General features: G+C 24.6%; 2 protein-coding genes and 1 non-coding gene across 3 annotated transcripts in view; 1 reads left to right on the forward strand and 2 right to left on the reverse strand.

The window, feature by feature from the left end:
• LOC129968972 (squamous cell carcinoma antigen recognized by T-cells 3-like) overlaps positions 1–24284 on the reverse strand; it is a 108919-nt gene that overhangs the window by 18457 nt on the left and 66178 nt on the right. Inside the window, exons 2-13 of the mRNA XM_056083357.1 lie at positions 21058–21300; positions 17900–18026; positions 17128–17232; positions 14478–14671; positions 12245–12332; positions 10724–10857; positions 9780–9935; positions 6631–6769; positions 5340–5459; positions 3212–3277; positions 1619–1674; positions 783–892 (exon numbers count right to left, since the gene is read on the reverse strand). Of these exons, the coding sequence (XP_055939332.1) occupies positions 783–892; positions 1619–1674; positions 3212–3277; positions 5340–5459; positions 6631–6769; positions 9780–9935; positions 10724–10857; positions 12245–12332; positions 14478–14671; positions 17128–17232; positions 17900–18026; positions 21058–21183 (1421 nt within the window). The 5' untranslated portion in view covers positions 21184–21300. The remainder of the gene's footprint in view (positions 1–782; positions 893–1618; positions 1675–3211; positions 3278–5339; positions 5460–6630; positions 6770–9779; positions 9936–10723; positions 10858–12244; positions 12333–14477; positions 14672–17127; positions 17233–17899; positions 18027–21057; positions 21301–24284) is intronic.
• LOC129968974 (nicotinamide riboside kinase 1-like) lies at positions 22108–23049 on the reverse strand. The gene has a single exon (XM_056083358.1). It carries the CDS (start codon positions 22965–22967, stop codon positions 22248–22250), a length of 720 nt encoding a protein of 239 aa, XP_055939333.1. The 5' UTR covers positions 22968–23049; the 3' UTR covers positions 22108–22247.
• Positions 23155–23227, forward strand: Trnaf-gaa (transfer RNA phenylalanine (anticodon GAA)). The gene has a single exon. It is a non-coding gene; the product is annotated as a tRNA-Phe (tRNA).

Consider the following 24284-nt stretch of genomic DNA (forward strand, 5'->3'; position numbering starts at 1 on the left):
TACTTGCTTATCCAACTCATAAATAACACTGATATTATACCAAAGCCTTCTTTAATTTTCAACAAATGGGAAAAAAAAATCATGCAATCAGATTGCTGAAGAAACAATGAATATGAAGTTCAGCCCAATTTAATCTATTGTTGGAAATTATATAAAAAAAAATTAAGAATTGCAAAAACTCAACAAAAAATTGTATGATTATTAAATTAGCATAATTAAAAAGACAATTATTAAATTTTCAAATGGCATAAAATTCACTTTTGTGTAATAGTATTTTAAGATGTTATAGCAGAAAAATGAAAAATTCTTTAATAAAAATTCAAATTCAAATTTTTTAAAAGATTGCTCTGGTACACATTTCCTTCTGTGCCAAATTTGGTAGCTGTAAGTGAAATAGTAGAAAACCTATACATGCACATTCATCTTTATTATTATTAATGTATGTATATAAATGAAGGTAAGACAGAGACTTTCACACAATATCAGCTAGTTCTCTGAATATCCAGTTGCACTGAAAAAATTAAGCAGCAAATTTGTGCAACTAATATAATTTATTTCTTAATCTAGCACAAAAAAAAAAATGGTATATTGAGGAATTTTTTAAATACATCACTTCATATATATCACTTTATGTTTTTCATTTTTTGAATTTTTATATTCTAAAAACTATAAGATACTCTGTTTAGCAGTTATAAAAATGATTCCCTTGGTAATTAGAAAGCAAATATATTATTATAATTACTATGTATTAAATAAAAAAATAGTTGTTTAAAACTGGTTACCTTTCAAAATTAGCATAATCCAGCCATACACGTGCTTCTTCTTTATGGCCATGATCAATCAATTCCCTCCAAAGCTGTCGAGCACCAACAATATCCTTTTTATATCTTGCCTTAAGAAAATTTAAAGGCAAAAAAAAATTTATTAAAAAAATTAATTTCAAGTTTCATAGTTAAAGTTTCATACACACTGATAAATTTTTTTTATAAAAACTTTCAAATATGAAATATTAATAAAATATTAATTGAAAATTTATAATGCTTTAAAAGGAATGATTCAGATGATTTCCTGCTGTAATATGATTTGCAATTGTGTTAAGAATTTATTAAACAGTGTAAGCTCTAGAAATGTAAAATATATAAGTAGATTTTTTGTTTTATTTCTAAAATAAAACTTAAGATTACTCTCAGGAATTACAATCAATTATATATTAATTTCAATCAATCATTTGATATTGAATAGGAATAAAATCTGAATTTAAATTCTTAACACATTTTTTTAACACATTAACACATTCTTTTTATCATTACTTATTTGAAATGCTTTTTCATTTTATATATATATATAATTGAAAATAGTAAAAACAAACAAAGAAAATCAATTTATTAAAAAAAATTTAAAGATTAAATAATTTTAAATTTTATTATTTAAATATTATGAACATGATATGCAACAAAACATTTAAACCACTTTTAACTTCTGGAATTGATACTACTCCATACTCTTTTTTTATGATATAAAAATAAGTATTTAAAGAAAAAAGAAAAAGAAAAAGGTAATTTTTCTCCCCTCAATTTAATGAGAAAAAGAAAGGATATGCATTCTACTGCAAACTCACAGTAAAAGAAATCCAAAATTTCATGATGGCATATTCAGATTCACTTCCAAAGCAATCTGAAATCAAACAAAAACATCATTAAAGATCCAAATTATAATAATTTTTATATAAAATAATTTATTCTCATTTAAAAATAGGTAACATTCTTGCAGTTAAGTGTTTATAAAGAAATCACTATTTATTGCTATGATAATTGTGGATAAAATATATTTTATGGATATTATGGGTCAATAGTCACACTGTTTCCAATACAATTACTGCAATTACACAGTATCAAGTTTAGTATTTTGGATGGTGTCCACCAGAGAATATGCTTTTTGAGTCCTTGATTCTTGATCTTTACTATCTATGTTCAATGAAGTAGGTTAATTCATAACAATAGTGCCTGAGCATAAAATATTATTTGTAGGTTAACAACAAATAAATATTATGCTAGGAATTTTTTTTTTTTTTTTTTTTTTTTTTTGCTTATTTTGATCACATGTCATCATAGAGAATTTTTTAAAAAAAACTTATAAATTCTGTAATATTTATTATAAAGGATTATAAATTAAGAATCAAAAATTAGTAATCATTAAAAAGCTTTAATTTTTAATTAGACTAAATAATGTGCATTTATAAAAAAATATTTACTCTCTTTAATTTAAAGCATTTTGAAGCATGGGATGAAAGAAAATAGAATAAAAGCTATTTTTAAATTTATTGAAAAATAATAGGTTTGAAAAAAATTAAGTATTGAATTTCATAGATGAATATTTTAAACATGATTTATTCAAAATTCTTGTTCTCAAAAAAAAATTAGTCATGTGACAAAAAGGAAGGACTAAAAGCTGATCATAAAGGGTAACAAGAATTTGTCACCTGCAAGACAACTAGTAAATACTCTAAATGGTATGACAATCTATATATAGTAATATATAGTAATCCTGTGGGAAAACTTGTAACTACAGTTGTTAATAGCATTGTCTTAATGAAAATTTGCATTGGCCAGTGCGATACTATTAAGTTTTTTTAATTTTTTTCACTTGATTTCCTTTGTGATGAAAAAAGAATCTTTTTATAATAATATGATAGTCAGATCTGAAAACTTAATTTTAAACTAGAAATGCAATCATTAAATATTTTACCTCTAAAAAATTAAATTCAGGAAAATTTTGCATTATATGTTTTCAATGTAATACTGAAAAATGTAACAAAGTAGCATTAAATTTCGTTATATCAAGCACAAAGGAACAACCCTTCAATAAGAAGAAAAAAATAAATGGGCAGGACTGGAAAAATTAGGTAGTATCTGCAAATAACGTTTTATCTATAGGTATTGTACCTGCAAATAATCACTTCTTTTAAAAATATTTACAAAGTGCATTGATTCAGAAAACTTTGACAAAGGAAAACAGAAAGGGAATACTAATGAATTTGCAATTCATAAGAAATTTCAAAAGAAAACAGAATTTTCTAAATTTAATTCAATTAAAATCCATATTTTTTGCAAATATTTAATTTTACTATAATATAAAACAAAGCTTCATATGTTAAAATATGCATCATTGAAAAGCAGATACTTTAATATATATATATATATATTTTACTTACATTCTTGCATTTGTGTTGAAGCTCTATTATATACATCTGATATTTCTTTACAGTCACTTAAATTTTCTGAAATAAAATATTGATAAAATTAAACAGTTAAACCCCAATAAAAACCTGCAAAATTATTTTATTTTATTTTTAGCAGTATATTAATAATGAAGTTGAAGACATTTTGTTATAAAAAGTACTGTGCAATTGTTTTAATCTTTTTCCAGTAGTTTTTCTCATGAAGCTTCCAAATTCATATACTTCAAAACTATTCAACATCTTTCAAGTCAAGGTGTAAATATAATTCATTTATATTTAACTAAAATACATATTTTTTTTCTCGCATGATTATTTTAATAAAAAAAACCTCAAATTAAGTAACATATTCATTCCCTTTAATTTTTAAAAGGAATTACGGATCATATCTCAATAATTCTTAAATAATAATCGATATGGAATTACAAAAATTATACATTATTTATTGCATTAATTGATTTATTTGCAATTATTCTTTAAAATAATTTATACCATCACCACTGAACAATTTTTGCTTGTAAGCAAATATTTTTTTTTATAAAAATTAAGATATGTGAAATGACTAAAATGATTCTTTTGTGTATTTTACATAGATAGTGAGCAATAAAGTCTAACTTTATTTGATAACATTTTACACTACTAATATATTATTCATTATAACTGTCCTATCCTATACGAGCACTTAAATTTTAAATTCATGACATTTATAATTTTTTTAAAATTAAAAAAATTTTTGCAGCATAATTTTTAAAATTATTTGCAGAAAATTTAAGCTGATATTATTTTGGATTACTTCCAATATCACAAAAAAAAGAAAGCTCATTTTAATTTGAATATATATATATATATATATATATATATATATATATATATATATATATATATATATACAAAAAGATTATCTATTGATTAAAATATCAAAATTTAAGAAAAAGATTGCTTTCTGCTCTTTAAATGAGCAAAATGGCTTCCAAAACAATGTACAATTACAAATAAAAAAAATGCAGATTTTTTTTTTTTTTTTTTTTTTTTGATTATACAGCAGTTTGAATAAATCTCAAGAATATTTTTTTAACAATTATCCTTTTATTACTCTAAACTCAGAAATGCTTCAGTTAATAAAAATACACATTTCCAAATAAACTGATCAAAAGAATGTTGGATTTTATAATTAAGGATTCAGATTAATAAATAAGTATATATCAAACTGAAGTTTCAAAATAAATAATTCACATCAAACTCATATACTATTAAAATATACATTACTGAATACAAAAAAAAAAAAAAATAAGGAAAATATAATAAAAAAAAAAAAAACGAATATGCAATTGATTTTAATACCCTTTTCTCACTGAAGCCAATATGAACAAGTGATATAAATTCTTTTCCCTACTCTTTAAATTCTAGTTTCATTTAATAAAATTTATAAAGGAATTTTATCTGCAATTTTCTACTTCATCACATCAATTATTATAAACATATTTTGCATTTGGAAAAAATATATTATGCAATTTCTATTTCATTAACAAAAGTTATTAACACACAAAAAAGTAAAAGTGGTTCAAAGTTGTAATAAATTTAATGCAATGATAAAATATTTTGGATTAAATTCATTAATATTTATTTTTAAAATTTATTCATGATCATATAGCAGCAACAACATGTGCATATAAGAAAAGTATTTAATATTGTCACAAATTGCATGAGTATAAATCCAGAAATTAAAACAATGAAAGTAATTTTGTAATAAAAAATTTATTAAAAGGAGAAAAGAAAACAGTGTAATAATAAAACTGATATCATTAAATAGTTAAACTTTAAACTTTGAAATGTTCCATTCCATTGATTTTTGAAAATTCCATTGATTTTTAATTAAAAATTTAATTACAATTTTTGGTATAATGGTGAGCTCTGTAAAGAGTTTAGCACAGAAAAACATCAATTTACAAACAGTATGTTATCCTATAAATATTATTATATTAAAATAATAAACTAATTGTCATTGCAAATTATATCCATGCCATTTTGCTTGATTTAAATCAAAACATAAAAGATACCATATATTGTAACTATATATAAGTACATTAAATCAGTTCAGATTTACCTAAGGATTCAGCTAGGTCTTCATCAAGCTTTCTCCTTAAATAACTCAAATAGGCTAGCCAGAATTCTTTAAAGTCTTCAGCCTTTGGAAAACCCATACCAAGAGCTGTTTCAAATACTCCTAAAATAATTAAAATAATGTAGAAAACAAAAGCCCATTCATTTTTCAAAAATAAGAAACTAAGCCATTTCAAACATTTAAAAACTACTATTAATCTATGCTGATATTATACTAGAAAAATAAACAAAATTTCAATACAAATTTAACAATTTCATTTAATCATATCTTATTAGCTCATAAACATAATTCCTCTTTCCTAGATAACATATATAATTACTGGCAAAAATTCCTTTTTTCGTTTCATTTCATTTCATTTTATATTATTTTTTTATTTCTCAAGAATATAAATGCTTCATGATTGAAATTTGGCATTTTTAGTCAATATTTTTTATTTATTTATTTTATATAAGTAGCCCTTTATTACTTTTTTGTTAATGGAGAGCAAACTACATTTGTGAAGAGTTCAATTTTCTGTGCACAAAATGCTCACAGAAAAATAATTTATAACAATTTTTTTCATTTAGATTAATTTTGCCTTTATTAATTTAAGCTCGTTGTTCACAAAAAATTAAACTGCCTGTTCTACTGAAAAATAACCAAGAAAATTAATTATATCATTTATATCATTCAAGATTATTTGTAAAAAATATTCTCTATATACATGTTTATTAGTACAGAATGCTCATACTTAAAATACTTTGTTTTGATGCCAAATTTATATATTAAAGGGACACATCCAAAAAAAATATTCAATGCTTGAAACATTTGTCAACAGAAGAGATAGTAATTTTTATACTAATAAATATAGCTAGGAAAATATAATGTTACCAAAATATAATTACAAAAGGTTTCCCCCCCCCCTAGGAAAAACAAAAAATAAACTTTTCAAAATACTTAAATTTCATGTAATCTACATAGCAGATCCTTGATATTAAACCCAGAATCTGGAATAACAATCAAAAAAAGATCAAGAAGTTTAGACAAGCATTAAAACATAATGCCTCCACTTTGAATTTGTTAATATTAATAAAAAAATTTAAAACACAATTTTTTTTTTAGTATAAATTTAGTTGATAGTGATCCATAATCAAGACTCTACTGCACTTCATAAAATATCTGCATTACAAACTTGAATACTTAACATATGCACTTCTTAGTTAACAAAATGCTTAATAGATGATGCATGACAAGAACACTTAGAACAAATTTAGAAGAAAAATAAAACACTTACTTATAACCTCTTCATGTGGTTCTTCATAGCGTTCCAGAGACCTGACATACGAAATCCACAACTGCACACACCATGGCAAATTTCTAACAGATCTTTCATGGACAGGAAGGGCCATCTCTTTAATTTTAATCACTTGGTTCTGCAAGAGAAAAAATCAAATCAAATACTTATAACTAATTGAAGCTCAATAACTTATATAGTGTAATGATGTGTTTGAAAATTTTCTTAACTAAGTGAAATCTTATATATCAAATTGCATCAAAATATAAAAACTACAAATATACATCTGTTACTAGTTTTCATGCATATTTTTAAAAAAATATTTTTGACCAGAGCAATCTTTGATTTTAAATAAAATATTTTATCTTCATTTTTATTTTCATTTTTTAAGGAAATGTAAAATGATATGATTAAATTATTTCATTTCTTTTTTGCTATCCAAAATAAAAAATATTATTTAAATGTAAGTCCAAAGCAAACACAAAGCATAGGAAAGTTCAGTGAAATAATTTTAGAAATGCGAAATTCGTCCAATGTAATTTTTTTTTATCTATAAAAATAATTCTCTGATGTGGCTTTTAAAAAACACATTATTTAGTGAGAAGATTTGGCAACACTTACAGGATTGATCATTTGATTTCTCTTCTAAAATGTAAACACATATGGGCTTGGGTTTAAGCATTGTTTCAATTGTTGCCATTATAAACAAAAATCTCAGTCATGTTGTTAATAATATGAATAATATGTATGAGTATTTTATACAGATAACCTGTATGAGTATGTATGCTCAGTAAGTAGTTTTTATTTTAATATTAACTATCAGTGTTGATTTTTTAAATGCCTTCAGTTATTTTTGAGACTCGATTTATTGATTATATATATAATCACAAGTATGTTTTTCATTTGGAAACCAGCTCTACACTTTTCTCTCACATTTTTATAATTTTCTCAGATAATTTCATTTGCTTCTTGAATTTGTCTTTATTAAACAAAAATGGCCCTTTTCAGAGCCAAAAGTTTTGTTTTGTTTTCCTGGATTGATTGAGGTGAAGACATCAAAAGAAAATTAATTTAGAATTTTTATTAATTTATAAAGTGTAGGCACACTTGTCTTGATACACTAAAACCTATTCATGAAGTTGTTGAGGATATTGCCGTATTTGATGATGAATTAGATCTGTTTCCTTTGACTGTAAAAGATGATAGTAACAAACTTAAAAGCTATGAAGCTGCCTTAAAGTGCTATCATCAACATTTCCAAGTGTTGGAATAATTTTGAAAATTTTGATAATTGTTCCCAAAACAAACTCAACAGCAAAGACTTTTTTTTTTTTTTTTTTGCTTTAAAAAGAGTCAAAAATTATTGCAGAAGTTCAAAGTCAGAAAACAGATTAAATAGCATGGTACCATTGTATGTAAAACAATTAAATATCAATGACTTGTATTTAATAATTAAAGCTCTAAAGAAAAATCCAGGAATTTTAATTATTCTTTTATTTATCATTAAGTTTAAAAACACTTGTAATAGTTTTCCATCAAAACACTGTACATTAATTTTGTATAGCCTCGAACATTGTTATTTTCCACCATTTTCAAATTAGTGTCACAAAAAATGAAAAACAATCTTTTTATTGATTATAATTAAGAAACATTTTAATTTTTCTAAATATATTAAGAGTTTTATGTTATTAATTAATTGAAATGGTCATGGTTTAAAATTTGTATCTTTATATAACAATTCAATTTTATTTATTCATTTTATACAAAATGAACTTTGAGACATTTTAAAGTACAATATTTTAGATATCTGAAAATTACTGATTAATGATTAGTTGAGCAAAATACTTTAGCTTTCAAAAGAACTATTTAATAATCTAAATAAACTTCAGGATGGTCCAAAGTTGCTTTCCATCACTCATTTATTTTTATATGCTTTAAGAATAACATTTTTAAAAAATGTTCCTTTTTGTATGTAATTTCTAAAAGTTTACAAAAAAAAAAATGATTTCTATTAAATTAAAATTAATTTTATGAAGCACAACAAAAGAAAGGAACATATGTATCAATTAAAATGGTAAGAAAATTGAAAACTTGTAATTCTTGTCTTTATTATTCTTCCTATATTACATCTAAATAATAAAATTAATTATCAGTTCATCTTAATAATGCACTGGATATATCTATTTCTTTGACAATTGTAATTAAAGTAATTTTGCTACAAAAGGGTTTTTCTTTTATACAATGGATGGTAGTAAGTCATTTCAGTAATACTTAACTAAAACATTTGTATATGCCAATAACAAATATAAATTTCATAAATTCATCCACTGATATCAAATTATATTAATTATCATTAAAGATTAATTAAACTAATCAACAATTAAAATCAAACTACAATGCAAATTATAAAAAAATTATTGTTAGTAAAAATAGTTACTATTAATTAAAATATACAAAATGAATTCAAAACATTATATCTGAGAAGTCAAAATTTACAAGTTCATATGTGACTCTTTCAGAGATAGCTCAAGAACTTTAGCAGAAAAGACTCCCAACATGCTTAATCCAACCCTATTCATACACTAACGGGTTTCTTATTATTATTTATTTTTAAATATACAAATCATTGCTAAGTTTAATTAACTTTCAAATTAAACAATAATTTTTTCAAATTCAACACTGCAATGCAGCCAACCAAGAATCATATTATTAAATATTCAGTCACTAAATTAAAATCCTTATAATACAAACATCCAAAATTTAATTTTGATTACAATTTTCACTTTGTCTTTTCACCCCTTTCATCATCAATTTTAAGATTTTCACCAACAGAATAGGAAACAGTATTGCAGTTATTTATGCTAAGCATCTGGGTTTTAAAAAATGAATGATAGTCAGTGTGACATCAGAAGGCAGAAAATTGAGGTGGGACTTCTACCAGGCATTTCCAGATATGGCCTAACCACTTCAGTAGAATAACTTCCTGTAATTGCAGTGTAGGTAGCTTGACCCAATAACTTTGTCATGCTCACCAGGAAAGTGCGAGTCAGACACTGAGACAGTGGCTACTTGTGCTGCCTCTCTTCTTCAAAAAACATCAAATTGGAAAAGAACACATATAAAATTAAAATCAAAGTAATTATTCTTACCATATATTTTGTATAATCCAACCATAATTCTTCTTTTAAACAATTTTCAATCAAAGCTCGTTCATAAAGACCTTGTACACGATTTGGTTCACCCGCATCTTTTTCAAACTGAATATATTTTTTGTATTCTTCATAATGAGGAGGTTCACTTTTATACTAAAGAAAAAAAAATAGATTGAATAAGAACACCAACATATGCTAGGAGAAATTCATGTTATTAGCAATAAAAAATGTTTTAATTAGTTTTACTAAATATGAATGTATGTTCTCCCACTAAACAAGAAAATAAATGAGAAAGCTAGAAGCTGATTATTTCTATGAATCTAGGAGTAATGCAGTGATGGCTAGACTAATTAATGCAGAAGTGTTACAGCATTTCTCAATTATTTCAAAAATTTATCGATTCTTTCTTCAAAAATATGTTGATATTTTTCACTGAGATTTCATTGGCTTTATGCAATTAAATATAAACATATATTTAATCAAAGCAAAATTTTAAAAGTCGTTTTATCAAATTAAGGCTGAAAGATATATATACAGGCTAGGTAAAGTTCATTTAAGCCCTTCAAAGCCTACTATATTGTGGATTCATCAATGAAATAGAGTCTTAGACCTGGAACGCTCTGATCCCAAACCAAGACATTACCATAAGACCACCACGGCAGTTCAAATACATTTTTAAACCAATATTATTGCGCTAACTGGGTATGAAACAGATTAAATAGACAAATTCTGAATGATTAAATGTGATTTAAGACTGAATATAGTGATAATCATTCAAACATTTAAATAAATTAAATCATTGAATTAATGGAACAAAAAATAATTTTATTTCTGTGAAAGTAATTGATTTAAAAATGTTCATTTCAAAATTATTCTGGTATACAACATAGAAGACTGTATCCTGTTTACTCGAAAAAAGAACATATAACACATACTCATACCAAAGCATCTTCATAAGGCAGAAGCTGTTTCAATTTATTTAAAGCTTTGTTAAATGCATGGTCCTTATATAAGTCATCAGGTTTAAAATGTTCAAATGGAAATTCAGTAAATTCTGTAAATGTTCTTTCCATATCTGTAATTCAAAAAAATAATTATATATTTTTTTAAAAAAATTGTTTTTCATTATAAAATTTCACAAAATTAATATTTTACAATTTCATTGACAAAAAATTTTAAATTCAGATAAAAATGAAGAAAACTGAAATAATGAAGAAATTAATGTAATGTAAAAATTTTCAAATAAGTATTTAATATTCTCCATTCAAAAAATATTGAACAAATAATAGCTTCACAAATAAATATTTAATTTGTAATAGATTTCACTGTCAAATAAGACTTCTTCAAATTAGTTATAAAATTTCAGATTAGAGTATGCATACAAAATATTCTTAATAATAGATTCATAGACTTAAATTCATAAATTCAAACAAAATGATTTTTAATGTCAATTTCTTAAAAAATCATTTTAAATCTTGTACATATTCAATATTGAAAAACCAGAAACCATTGTGGTTTTTAAGTGTTTGTTTAGTTTTGAGCAAGATGAGATAATAAATTATAGGAATAAATAATAAGAATATAATTTTAATTATAAGCAATAAGCCAAAATTTCTCATTTAATTTAATATTTCAGAACAAAGTCATATTGTTACTTTCTTATTAAATAGAGTATTATCTTCTAATACTACAGTGAAAAAAAAACTAATTACAAAATATAATCTAGGATTTCCTTTATCATTTTCTGAACCAAAAAATCAATGTATTAAAATTCAGTGATTCAGATGAAATGCAAATATGATTTTCTTTCTATTGGCAACAGCAAATAAATAAAAAGTACTTGTCTTACAAGCACAGTCTGTAATTAAAATTATAACTTGTACATGCATGTATTATAAACATGCATATAAAATATAAGTTAGCTACAAATGTTGAGATCTTTTAAGAGTAAATATAATAATACTTTATTTGATGTTTTGGAACATTCTTAATATTAATAAAAAAAAAAGGTATTTTTTTAAATCTTCAGAAAATACATAAGAGGAATCTAAACCATGATCAAAGTTGAATTTTTAAATACAAAGAACATGGACAGAGAAGTGTCCAAAGCAAACAAAGTGATGGAGGCATGGGAGCAACTTTTTTGTTTTCAAAACTGAAAAATTCCAAGATTCTTTCAAAACCAGCAGCTTTTGGGCGTTCTTGATATCAGTTGATTCAAAGTTTTGTCTCAAATTGTGAAAGTTACAATAATTAGATCGAGAAGTATGAAAAAAAATCTAAAGGATCAAGCAACTCACAAGTTAAAAAATTTTTATCTTTGAAATTAAAGTAGAAATGTATATATTTTTTTTAAATAAAGCAACATTAAAAAAATTATCACACACACACATATATATATATATATAAAAACTAAATATAATGAATCAATAGTCATATGCTTCTAATAGCAACCAACTTACCTAACAAAGGAATAGAAAGCTGACGTTTAAAAAGATTGAAAATCCTCTTTTCTTGGTCTTTAATTTCTTCAACTGATGCCCCTTTTCCCTAAAACAAAATGCAATATTCTTTTCATAGCATGTTCCAACCATTTCACAATATCAAACAAAACTCATACAACCTCACAAATAATAACTGGGTGTAAATGGTACATTTAAATATTTATTTCACATGATCAGTTATTAAACTTAAAAAAAAGATTTTAACTTTTTATCTTCCAGCTTACAAATTTTTAAAAAATGGTTGATTTAAATCATTTTATTAAATTTAAAGTCAATGAAACACTTTTTTTTATTTAATCATAATTCAGAAATCTTAAAAAATACCTTATTTATATATGTTTAAGAAAATATACATACAAATATGGATTATCTGCTTTTGAAATTAACTTGATTTGTGAAAAAAGACATACCTATCATAAATGATAAAAATGGAATCTGGAAGCAATATTCGAGATTTTAATTATATCATATGTGCATTGAGTAGAATTGATAAAAAAAAAATAAGTATTAATAAAAAAAATTATTCATTTTTATAAATAACATTAAAATTCTTACCGTTAATGAATTGATTACAAAAGAAAGAAAAATAGGATTACAAGAACTGCATTCATAATTTTTCTTAAAAGGAATGAAATTATTATTTCATTATAAGCTTCTATATCGTTTAAGAAATTAATCTCCAGTGAAAAATTATGAATACGGTATTCTTTAAAAATTATGCAGTTACTTTCAAAAAAGTCAGCTGTATTAAAAATTCATAGCCAAATTAATATAATACTGCTTTAAACAACTGCCTGATAATTATTTCAGGATATCAAAGAAAACACAAATACAAGACATTTTAATTACTTTCAAACGATTCTCAAGCTTTTCTTCAAATATGTTTGGGTTTGCACAATTTCTTTCAACTCAAATTATTAAGCTCTTGATTAAAAAAAAGGTGTTCATTTGAACATTTGGCTTCAATTTTTTATAATTGTTTTTTGTTTGATATGGTCTGAAAATCGTTTATCAAAACAACTGAATTAACACGTGATGAAGTCAAAAGTTCTTAGTTTGAATTCTTTTTCTGGTCACTTGAATTTCCTATCAATATAATACTAAATAATGCTTATAATCCAAAGTCAAAGGAACTGAAATATGGCAGGTTTTATAATTAAAAGAAACTGCAAACTACTGCATAAAAATATGCTGAAATATTGCAAAATGAAATCATACATGGATTTTTTTTTTTTAAAGAAACATGCATAACAAATTTATGAGAAAGTGAGATTGTTAAAAAAAAAAAAAAAACTGTGAAAATGTTGTGCAATATTAAATATTATAACTTCATTCAAAATGAAAAAAATAATAAATAATCTTAATAAAACATTTATGATTTCCATGTAATAAATTATGAAGAATTTATAAATAAAACATTAAAAATATAGCTAAATGTCTCTTTAATGCCTATTATACCAAAAACTGGTAACAATATTTCAAATACCATAAAAATCTGAGAGAGAGCATAAATAATTAGTTATTCCAGAAATAATAAAAACTTTATAGCATAAATAATAAATTATTCCAAGGAAATATAAAAAATTTTGAAATCATAAATAGAAGGCTCAGAGACAAATCAATTAAAGATAAACATGAAAACCCCTCTTATATCATTTTAAACTAATGATAACATACACACACACACACACATTTTTGTAGTACCATCTGCAATTACAATATAGAGATAGCAATTTGAAAGTTTTGACAACTGAAAATTAGCTACATCAATGAGTCTTTGAGCTCTCCACATAATGTTTCTTTAGATCAGTAGACTCGAAATCGATTTTTTAAATTAAGGTTTGGTGTGCAGCAACTTAAAGATTAAGAATTTCTGGAACATTTGGAAAATGTCTTTAATTATATATTATTCAGAGGGAAAAAAACAAAATACAGAAAAAGATTTAAAAATTAACAGAAATGCATCTTTTTTTCAATATGCTTTTTTGTTTTGGAGAGCATGAAACTTCAAACAATACACAAACATCAAAACTAAATAATAAATAAAAGTAGTATAATAACAAAAGGTTTCTTAAAACACAAAATTACTAGCGTTACAGAGCAGATAAAATTTCACAAAAATCTACCACAAAATTAATATAACCAATAAAGTATACTGCAACTTTAGCATAAATAGTAGGAAAGAAATTACCTTTATATACATCAGATAAGCACTTTCAAACTCTCTATAAGCTTCCCATATTAAGCATCCTTGAGCAACATGGATGCCCACAGCTGTAGCTGCTTTTTCAAAAGTTTCCCTGACATTATTCAAACCATCATTATCCCAACTTTCACCAATTGTACCAATGGAAAACTGTACAAATTCTAACCAAATGGAAACAGCTAGATAATGACAAAAGAATTTATATAATTTCATGCAATGGAAAAAAAGAATATATATAAAATAATAATCAACTACAGAAAATATATTAAGAAGCTTTAATATAGAAAAGGCTTATTTTTTTATCGGCAAACATTTCAAGCTTAACCAATATTTCCTCCTTTCTATATATTTGCTTTCAGATGCAAAATAAAAATTATGAAACAATGTAATTATACATAATGAACGAGCAAATCATCAACTAACAAATTATACAAATTATTTCAATTTTTCAAAAAGAAAAAAAAATTATTTTTTTTAATCAATTATTTTTGCTTTTATTTGTTCACTAAAGCGATCATACAAATTCATATTCGTAGCTGAGTTAAAGGAGGGAGTAAATTTCCTACTGGAAGCAAACAATTGTCTTTTCATTTTTGTTGAAAAATTTTAAGAATTGCAATATTAGGAGTTCTGTGTTAAGCAATGTAATAAACATCTTGAGTTTTGTATGATAAAAAAATATTTAATATTTTGTCTCATTATAAAATGGCAAAATACAGAAAATTGGGAAAAAAATTAATTCATACTAATTTTTTTTGAAGAATTAATTCATCATAATTTTAGTTAAGTAGAGTAATTTTAATTCAATCATAGGATTTTTAAAGGAATTTTTTATAATACACAAGTCAATACATATTTTGATTCCAAGAAATTTTTTTAACTAAATTTACGTGAATTCTATTTCTATAAACTGAATGTAAATGAATCATTATTGTAAATAGCATTATGACAATAGCATTATTTACATTAAAACATTAAATTAGGCTTAGAGTATAAGTGTTGCATTAAAAAAAAATTATTTACATTAGCACATTATAATACACTTAGGCTGCAAGTGTTGCATTAAAAAAATATTAAATTTTATAAAGCATTCTAATTATTTGAAAAAAAAACACTGTTGCAAATCTGCAATAGAATAATTAAAAATTATGATATACAATAAAAGATAAAATAAATGAAGAAAAAAATTATTTTGTTCCATTTCGAAAGCTTCAGTTACTGGATATTTTTAAAAGAATTTTGTTTACACTATTTCCTTGTGCATTTCAACAATATCCCATCAACATATTAGTACCTGTTTCACTTGGTCTCAAATCTTCACTTCTTTGTGTTTTGTAGAATTTATTACTCATTACTATAGCTAAGAGTTTCAGGAAAGCTGTCTAAATGGTTGTGCAAATAATGAATCTTTAAGCTCATATTACAACCAAGATCTTTAAGCAATTCAGCATGCATTTAACAAAATAAAACTTTCAACCTTATGGTTGCTTCTAATAATAGACAACAAAGATAAGTCGGGCCCATTTATTTATTTTTTTTTTGTTGTTGTTTTTTGTTTGTCTTATTCAGGGAATGCATAAAATGAGGATTTTCTACGAGTTGTGTAATTAGAGGACCAACGGACTTCAAATTTTTCAGTATTTTTTCAAACAGTATTTTTTGCCTTGTACTAGCCTAATCAAAAGTTACACAAACTGTTTCATCAATCATAGTTTTATGAATAGAAAAAAAAAAAAGAAAAAAAACATAATTCTGTCTCATTCAAGTAAAAGTTCACAAATAAAATTCTTTTTCTTCAACAACCAAGTTATCTTAGATGGGCAACTCTTAGATCGCAACTTTTTTTTTTTTTTTTTTAATTAGCATCATATTTTGCCCCTGCTAACCCAGAGGTACAAAAAGCACCTTCAAATAGACCTTCAAGGAGAAGGTTAACTATTTTCATATCCACACACAAATTACCCATTCAACTTAATTTAATGAAACTTAAATTTCTCCATCATCAAAGTTTTGGCACCATATTCATTCTTAGATCAAACAACTTCCTGTGTAAGAACAAAAGTTAAAATCGTTCCTTTGTTTTGCCCTTTTCATTCAGTTTGAGAAATAACAAGTTGTTTAAAGTTTTAAATATATCATAATTTAGCTACACTGAATACCTCATAAAGTAGGATAAGCTGCTTCCTTTTTAAAATCAAACAATAAATATAATTAAAATTAGGTAAGAAATTTTAGGCATTAAACATCTTTTTGTCAGACTTATAAATTCTAAATATATAAAAACTTCTTTAATAATAAACCCAAATTAAAAATTCAGTAAATTCCATTTCTTAACTGAAATACTTCAATTAATCACAATTAAGAAACATTTATTCAGTTTATTCAGATTGAAACAAATCTATTTAACAGCTAAAAGAGAACAATAAATCAAATTTTCTGCTGAGGACTAACCAAAATTTTGTAAATGTGCACTGTAATATTAATAGGTTTTTAAAAATTTTGTAGTCCAAAAAAACACAAGTTCAATAACTAAAGTAACTGACTGATTATTTTAGCTTTACATAAAAATTGTTATAAAACATAATGCCAAATATAATAATAACTAAAAATTAAAAAGGAAAAGTGTGGGGCTTACAATAATAATCTCTCAAGGCTCTTTTAAATAAATAAATCATTTTCCGTTCTTGTTCTTTGGTTGTAGCAAGTTTTCTTTCATCTGTTATCCAATCAAGCCATAATTCTACAGACAAAAAAAAAATAAGAATAAATATACATGATAAAAATTTTATTACAAAAACTGGTGACTCTTTAATTATCAAAGAAAGAAAAATCTAAACAGCTTTAAAGGAAGCAATTGGACTGAACAGTGCAATGATTACAATATAAATATATTCAATCAGTTTTGCTATAAAATGTCATGGTTTAATAAACTCATAAGACTGATTTTGAATTTGGAAGAAAGAACCAATCCTCAGATTGAATCAAATAAATCCATTAATACATCCAAATGCAGTTAACTTGGTTTAGTATCACTAAGGGAACAGTTTTATGTACATCATAATTCACAACTAAAGTACTGCATTCAGTTTGTTGATAGCATTTGCAAAAAGATTAAAATCATACATAAAATGAAATAAAATCATGTTTCATTTCAAAATATCAAAAAATATATATTTCATTTATATCTAATTATTAAAGAAGGGTTTTTTTATTTGATTTAATTATTTACTTAATTAAATGCTCAAATATCAGAAGTTTAAATCATTTATTACATAAACCTTCTAATTTCTTAATTACAAATTGACAACAATAAATTTCATCAGCTAAAATACTTTACACTTCAATTTGTACTGAAAACAATAGTAAAAGAATTTGAATTTAATTTTTAATACAATTTTTCAACAAACCTGGAGTTAATGGAAATAGTTCACTCATCTTCTCTCTAGCAGCACGAAGTTTGTCTAAATCTCCTGCCTTTCTGCATAATGAAATTAGCTGAACATGAAGGTCATATGTATAAGGGTTAGCCTCGATCTGAAAGAAGATTTTGATTAATCAAATGTAAGAAAAAAAGAACTGCAAGTTTAAATCAAATTTAGCATGGGAAAATCTTTAATTTCCATAAAGATGAAAGTTGTGTCTAACAGATATACCAAAAATTCAAAGTGTTGATTTATTAATTTAATTAATATGTTCCTTAGAAATTCAAAAACTTATATCATCTTGAACTCCAACTTAAAACTGGGAATTGGAGCCAAGAAAATTTCAAAAACATATTTTAAGCACACATCTAACAATTGATTTTTATTAATATGTTAATTACAAATTAAATGTTATAATCTTTTTTAAAATGAATGCTCATATTTCAGAATACCAAAGAAACAACATGGAAATTTTTTTTTAATCAATGATTAATTAATAACCGAAGTTTTAAAAAAAAAGGTTGGATCATATAAAAGCACAACATTTCAAATCAATTAATAACTTCCCTTAAAAAGAAAAGAGAGAAGAGAAAATTATTTTATCATGAAAGAACAAAATATTGAGAAATACCATTGCACTAATTTATTAATACAATACCTGTATTTTTCAAATAAAGTAATCTTAGGGAAAAGAATAAATTGCTTAGACAGATTGAAAATGGCTACTGCTAGATTGTGTGTAATCCTTTTATCAAGAATCTGATATTCCCTGGCATATTTCATACCTACAATATCTTATTTTATTACAAACCACATTTTAGTCTAGATCACTTAAGTTTTTATCTTCAAAACCAATTTTAAATGAATGTGAAAAATTACAAAATTCTTTGTCTAGCATTTATAAAATACTTTAAAAAAAAAAAGAGCATTAATATGAAATAAAAGAATGAAAAGTGGGAAGACTGAAAATGCATTATTGGACAGTGTTCATTTAACAGAATCATTAACAACACTATAAACCACTAATTACACAGCCTTATTTATAATTTCTATTTCTATTTTTCTTAATTATATTACTGCCTAACAGAAAAAACTGAACTAATTAGACAATATCAATTTTTAATGTTTTAGATTAATTTATATTAAAACCTATACTATAAGTCATTGAAATAATTCCACAATATCAAAATATAATTAGATTTAAAGCAATTCAATTAGCTGTTAAAATCTGTCATGAATTGATAACCAAATATTATAAATGTTTAGATTAAAAGGAATATAGTTTGGCAAAAATTGGAGCTCTTTTAGCAAAACAGTGCCAGAAATTTACAAGAACTTTAATGAGCTGGAAAAAATGTTAAAAAGTGAAAACTCATTTTTGAAAAAGTGATAATGCTGTATTAACATTCTTCCATCCTTGGAAGATAACAATTGATAAATTATTTCAGAAATTATTAAAATAACTAATTATTAAATTACTATTATGTTCACAGAAAAGTATAAAAATGTCTGTAACCACATATTCTTAATACTATGATATTTTTTTTCATCTTGGAACAGTAAAGTCGTATGCGTTAATAATTCAAATTATCACACGGATAATTAAAAAAATCTACAATGATGAAGGTAATGCAACACTTAACATTATTCACATATTTTTATAGATTTCTTAATAAAGGCCAATAAACCAGAATATTGTACTTTTCATTCAGATTCTATGCTAATTTGATATCAAACTAGACTAACAAACCTTTAAAAAAATAATATCTTTCATATCAGAGTAAACAAGGGAGTAATAACTTCTAAAATAGGAAAAAATGAAATTTATAAAACATAAAATGGTTCTAGGAAGTAATATCATAAAATATTGTAGGTAAATTAGCTAACCACTTATATAAATTTTTAATTATGGAAATACCTTGTTTATATATATTTCTTAAACTCCCAGGAAAACTATTTTAGATAATATATAATAACATTAATATGCAATACAAAATTAATGAAACAGGGAAATATTGAAATTAAAATAGAATAGAAATTCTTAAATTTAATTTCTACCTTTCAATATCATTCTACAATTAAAATCATGGTTATTAAAACAATAGTCAATTTTCTTCCTCGATAAAATAAAGTTATGAGAAAATTTTAGAGCATTTTTTTTAAAATTATATTAATTTCTCTTTCCTATCCCTCATTATAACTAAAATTTCAGTTTTTTATGATTTCGAAGAATTTATTAAGATTTTAATTTTTAAAAAGTTGTGTCTGAATTATTATATAATTTCAGCTCAATTATTCTATAAGTTTAACAAATGAAAAATTAGGAAATTTAAAATACTGCTTTTAACAAATTATAATACTTGCATATTAACCACATGCAATTGGTGATCATTTTATTTACAAAAGAACTTAGTGCAAACCCTTTAACAGTTAATTACTCACATGTGGTTAAATGCTTAAATTGTAAATCATTCTTTTAATAATATGTGACAACAGATTCTCTGATTCTTAATAACATTTTTAAAATTTGCAGCTACAAACTAATGGCCTAATGAACATTTTTCACTTTGCATTTTGTGGGTCTTCATATTATTGTGAAATTTTATCATTGCACATAACATTAAAAGGAAAATCATTGTTTTCATCTTGAGATTTATTTTCTAGCATTTGTTACCAATTACTAAAAAATTCATACCTTGAGAAAATTTTTATAATTTTAACAGAATTTCTAGGACATTTAATATTCTATAAAAATTATGTTTTTCTGTTACAATTCTGTACAATGTATTACAGAAACTAAAAACTGTGTACTTTGACCTGCCATCATGCTATAGCAACTGAAGGAATTCAGTCCAATGTCAACTTAGAGAAAGACATCTTCTCTAATATTAATATTTAAATTTTTCTTAAGCTAGTATGAATAATACAATGACCGATATCAAGGTAATGACAAAACCACAGGTGACAAAACACTTTTAATAAGAAAACATTATCAACGTTATTTCTATTTAATTAAGCAATCCTACAAAACAAATTGGAATATGCCTAAAATAAGAAATACTTTTTCCCTCAATTAGAATATAATTGCAACTATCTTGATCAACAAAATAAGCATAAAAGAAATAATAATTATAATAAAATACTTCTTTCTGTTTCTGTCTGATGTTCTCTTCATCCACATCTTCATCATCAGATGAGCCTTCAGCAGAATTGGAAAAGTTATCCTCTTCTTTCGTTTCTATCTCTTCATCCACATCCATTTCAGACATTGTAAGACAAAATAATGAAAATGAAGAATTTTCGAAAACAAATTCAAAGCATCAATCGGTACGATTGAAAAATGATGTCTATGTGAAACAGTACGGGTACAGTTAAGATGTAACCATCTATAAATAACAGAAAATATCTAATTTGAAAAAAAAAAATTGCAAAAACTTTTTTTCTGAACATTCGATTAAATAAAAATCTTTATCACACGAACTGACAAAGCTGTTTTTTTAACACAAATAAAATTTACTGGAACATGCTGAAAGATAAATTTATTTCAAAAGCAATTCAAAACAGACAAAAGCAATTTCATTACAACTAAACTTCTTTTTGGTTTTGTTTTCTTTTGGTTTCGATGTGTGTATGCGTTGTCAAAATTTAATACTATTCACTTTGTCAAATTTGTTTTCTTTGCCAAAGGAAGTTTATAATTTTTCCCTATTTCTTTCAAAAGCAGGAATAATCATAATGGTTATATTTATAATGCAATATTTTAGTTGGATTAATTCTGTCTTATATTATATATTACTTTTGATTCTCAAAAAAAATCTTTTAAAAAATATAAGGAACCAAAATAATACAAGGTTTTTTAATTCGCTTTTTTTTCATTTAAATGAGGCTTAAAAATTTATTAATATAAATAAGTAAATTTTAATTCAGGAGTAATAATGCGTTTAAAAATTATGGAAGGCATCTGTAGTACTCATTTATTATTACTTTGCATAAAATTATTAACTTTTTGAAATGATAAAACTTCTAGATTTCAGTTATTTACTAGTCAAAGAGCTTCAGGTTTTCATTACCGCCACCGCCATCCCCCTCCAAAAAAAATAACGGATAATTTTTAGGTTTTAAATATAGGAAACTGTTTGTGCTGCCATCTATAACACAAAAGAAAAACTACTATTGAGAATATTCAACTTTATTTTGAAATTTTTTGTTCACATACATTTCCAAAAAGAAATAACGACATTAGGTACAAAAAAATTTTTTAAATATATAATTATTTCACAGATTTTAATTTCTACAGGAATGCTATTTCGATTAATTGTTAATTACAAATATCCTACTTTTCAGACATTATAGATTGAATATCACTTAAAACACATTCTAATATTTCCTCCTTTCTGCTATTACCATCAAAGTATTTAACACCTGAACAATTTTCTTGTACATCTTGAAGATTAAGCAAATACATAGGCCAAACACACATATCAAAGTAACCGGGTATATCAGGAGGATCGTAAACTCGCTGAATTCTTCGTCTGATACATTCTTCTCTATCTAGTGTTAAAAAATATCTTTTGTCAAATATATTTCTCAGTTTCGGATGATTAAAAATGATGTGCCCTTCCACAATTAGTAACGAATTCTTATTAGGAGGCTTTGAATGAATAGTTTTTTCCAAATCGGCCATCATAGCGTCCCAATCTACAGCTTCAAGTCGTTCCCAATTTTTATGATTTAATTCTGGAATGATAATATGTTCTTTGCTGTCATCACTTCGAAAAAATTTATCTTGGTTCACAACTATGGATCCAGGAAAATGATTTGCTAATGCTGATGCCAAAGTTGTTTTGCCACCGTTGGTACAACCTGAAATTCCGATTAATGTCCATTTTGAATCCATCTCGCTAGTTTGTCCTTGTATCTTCATATCTAACGACATAGTGGATGATGAGAGATTCCTTTTTAAATGCAAATATATTTTTAAGGTCGTTTGCTTTCTTACGCAAAGTGCCGAGTAACGACTTACGACGCTACTGAAAAGTCTTATCTTGTACATTCTAGAACTGATAACAAAAATGACCTTGACTAAATATGAGACTACAAAGACATAATACGAGTCCTCGAAAATTCGGGGTGCTTTGATTGGTGTTTTGGTAAACAGCTTGCTGGTATTTGTTTACGCGGGGGGTGGACAGGGAAATTTCTGTATTCAACATATTTCATAGTTTGCCTGTAGATTATGTGCCGAAATAGCTCAGTTGGGAGAGCGTTAGACTGAAGATCTAAAGGTCCCTGGTTCGATCCCGGGTTTCGGCAGCTCAACTTTTTTGCGTTTTTTTTTTTCTCCAATTCATTAATTATTTATAATTTAATCAATTTTCTTTTCTTCGATTAATGTAACAGCTGCAATGCATTATTTTTCACTAAAAAGAATATTTAAAAAAATGTTTACATTTATCGATAAAAAGGGAATTGTTTGGCTTTTAATATAATATTTATTCGCATCTTGTAAAAATTCAACAAATTTATATTGCTTCATTTTTTTTTTTCATAAAACTTCTTTTTCAGAAATGAAACAATTTTACTTTTAAAAAAGAATGACTTGTATTTTTTTGTATAAGAATATTTTTTAAGTTTATTTCCGAAATTCTTAAGGGTTATATCATTTTAGCGTTTTAAATTCATACATTTTTATCCAAAAAGAGAGACAAAAAATTATCTTTAGAATTTTTTTAAATTTCTTTAAAGACGATTCGATGCTGCAGTATTTCAAATCCAACATTAATTTCAAGCACTTGAGATAGCAGCAACTTCAAAAATTTTGAAGTAACAATTATATTTGAGTCGAGCTATTAAAAATAATATTTATTACCAGTAAACCCATGGGAAATTTTTAAGAAAAATAATTTAATAATTCTTGAGGTAAAAATACTGAGTGAAGTACAAAACCGAAAAGGTGGATTATTGCTGTGAAACATGTATAAAAAACATAATTACTGTGTACGATTATATGAAATATGGTTAAAAAATTATTGATTACAACATTTTTCCATAGAGTTTCTACGTTTTACTAAATTAATTGGCAGAAGTGAGGTTAAATTATGTGATTTATATTAGTTAACTCTATAATTTATTTTTTTTTTAAAATGAGATAGCTTGGATCTATAATATCGCAATGTCTATGATGTTTTAATTTTTTAGTTACATTTTAAACAAGCATTTTTGTTTTAATATCAATTAAGTATGTTATTTTATTAAGTATTAGTAAAAAAATCTTTCACACTGATATGCTATTCATAATTGTAGGCTTAAGTATCATTTGAGACAAAGGAATAATGACTATTGAAATAAGAAACAATTGAAGAGAATAACA

Source organism: Argiope bruennichi, chromosome 5 (genome assembly GCF_947563725.1).
Source record: "Argiope bruennichi chromosome 5, qqArgBrue1.1, whole genome shotgun sequence".
Classification (NCBI taxonomy): domain Eukaryota; kingdom Metazoa; phylum Arthropoda; class Arachnida; order Araneae; family Araneidae; genus Argiope; species Argiope bruennichi.

What these genes read in the sequence shown, in the direction of transcription:
- LOC129968974 (XM_056083358.1), bottom strand. Translation starts at nt 22,967, where the DNA reads ATGTACAAGATAAGACTTTTCAGTAGCGTCGTAAGTCGTTACTCGGCA.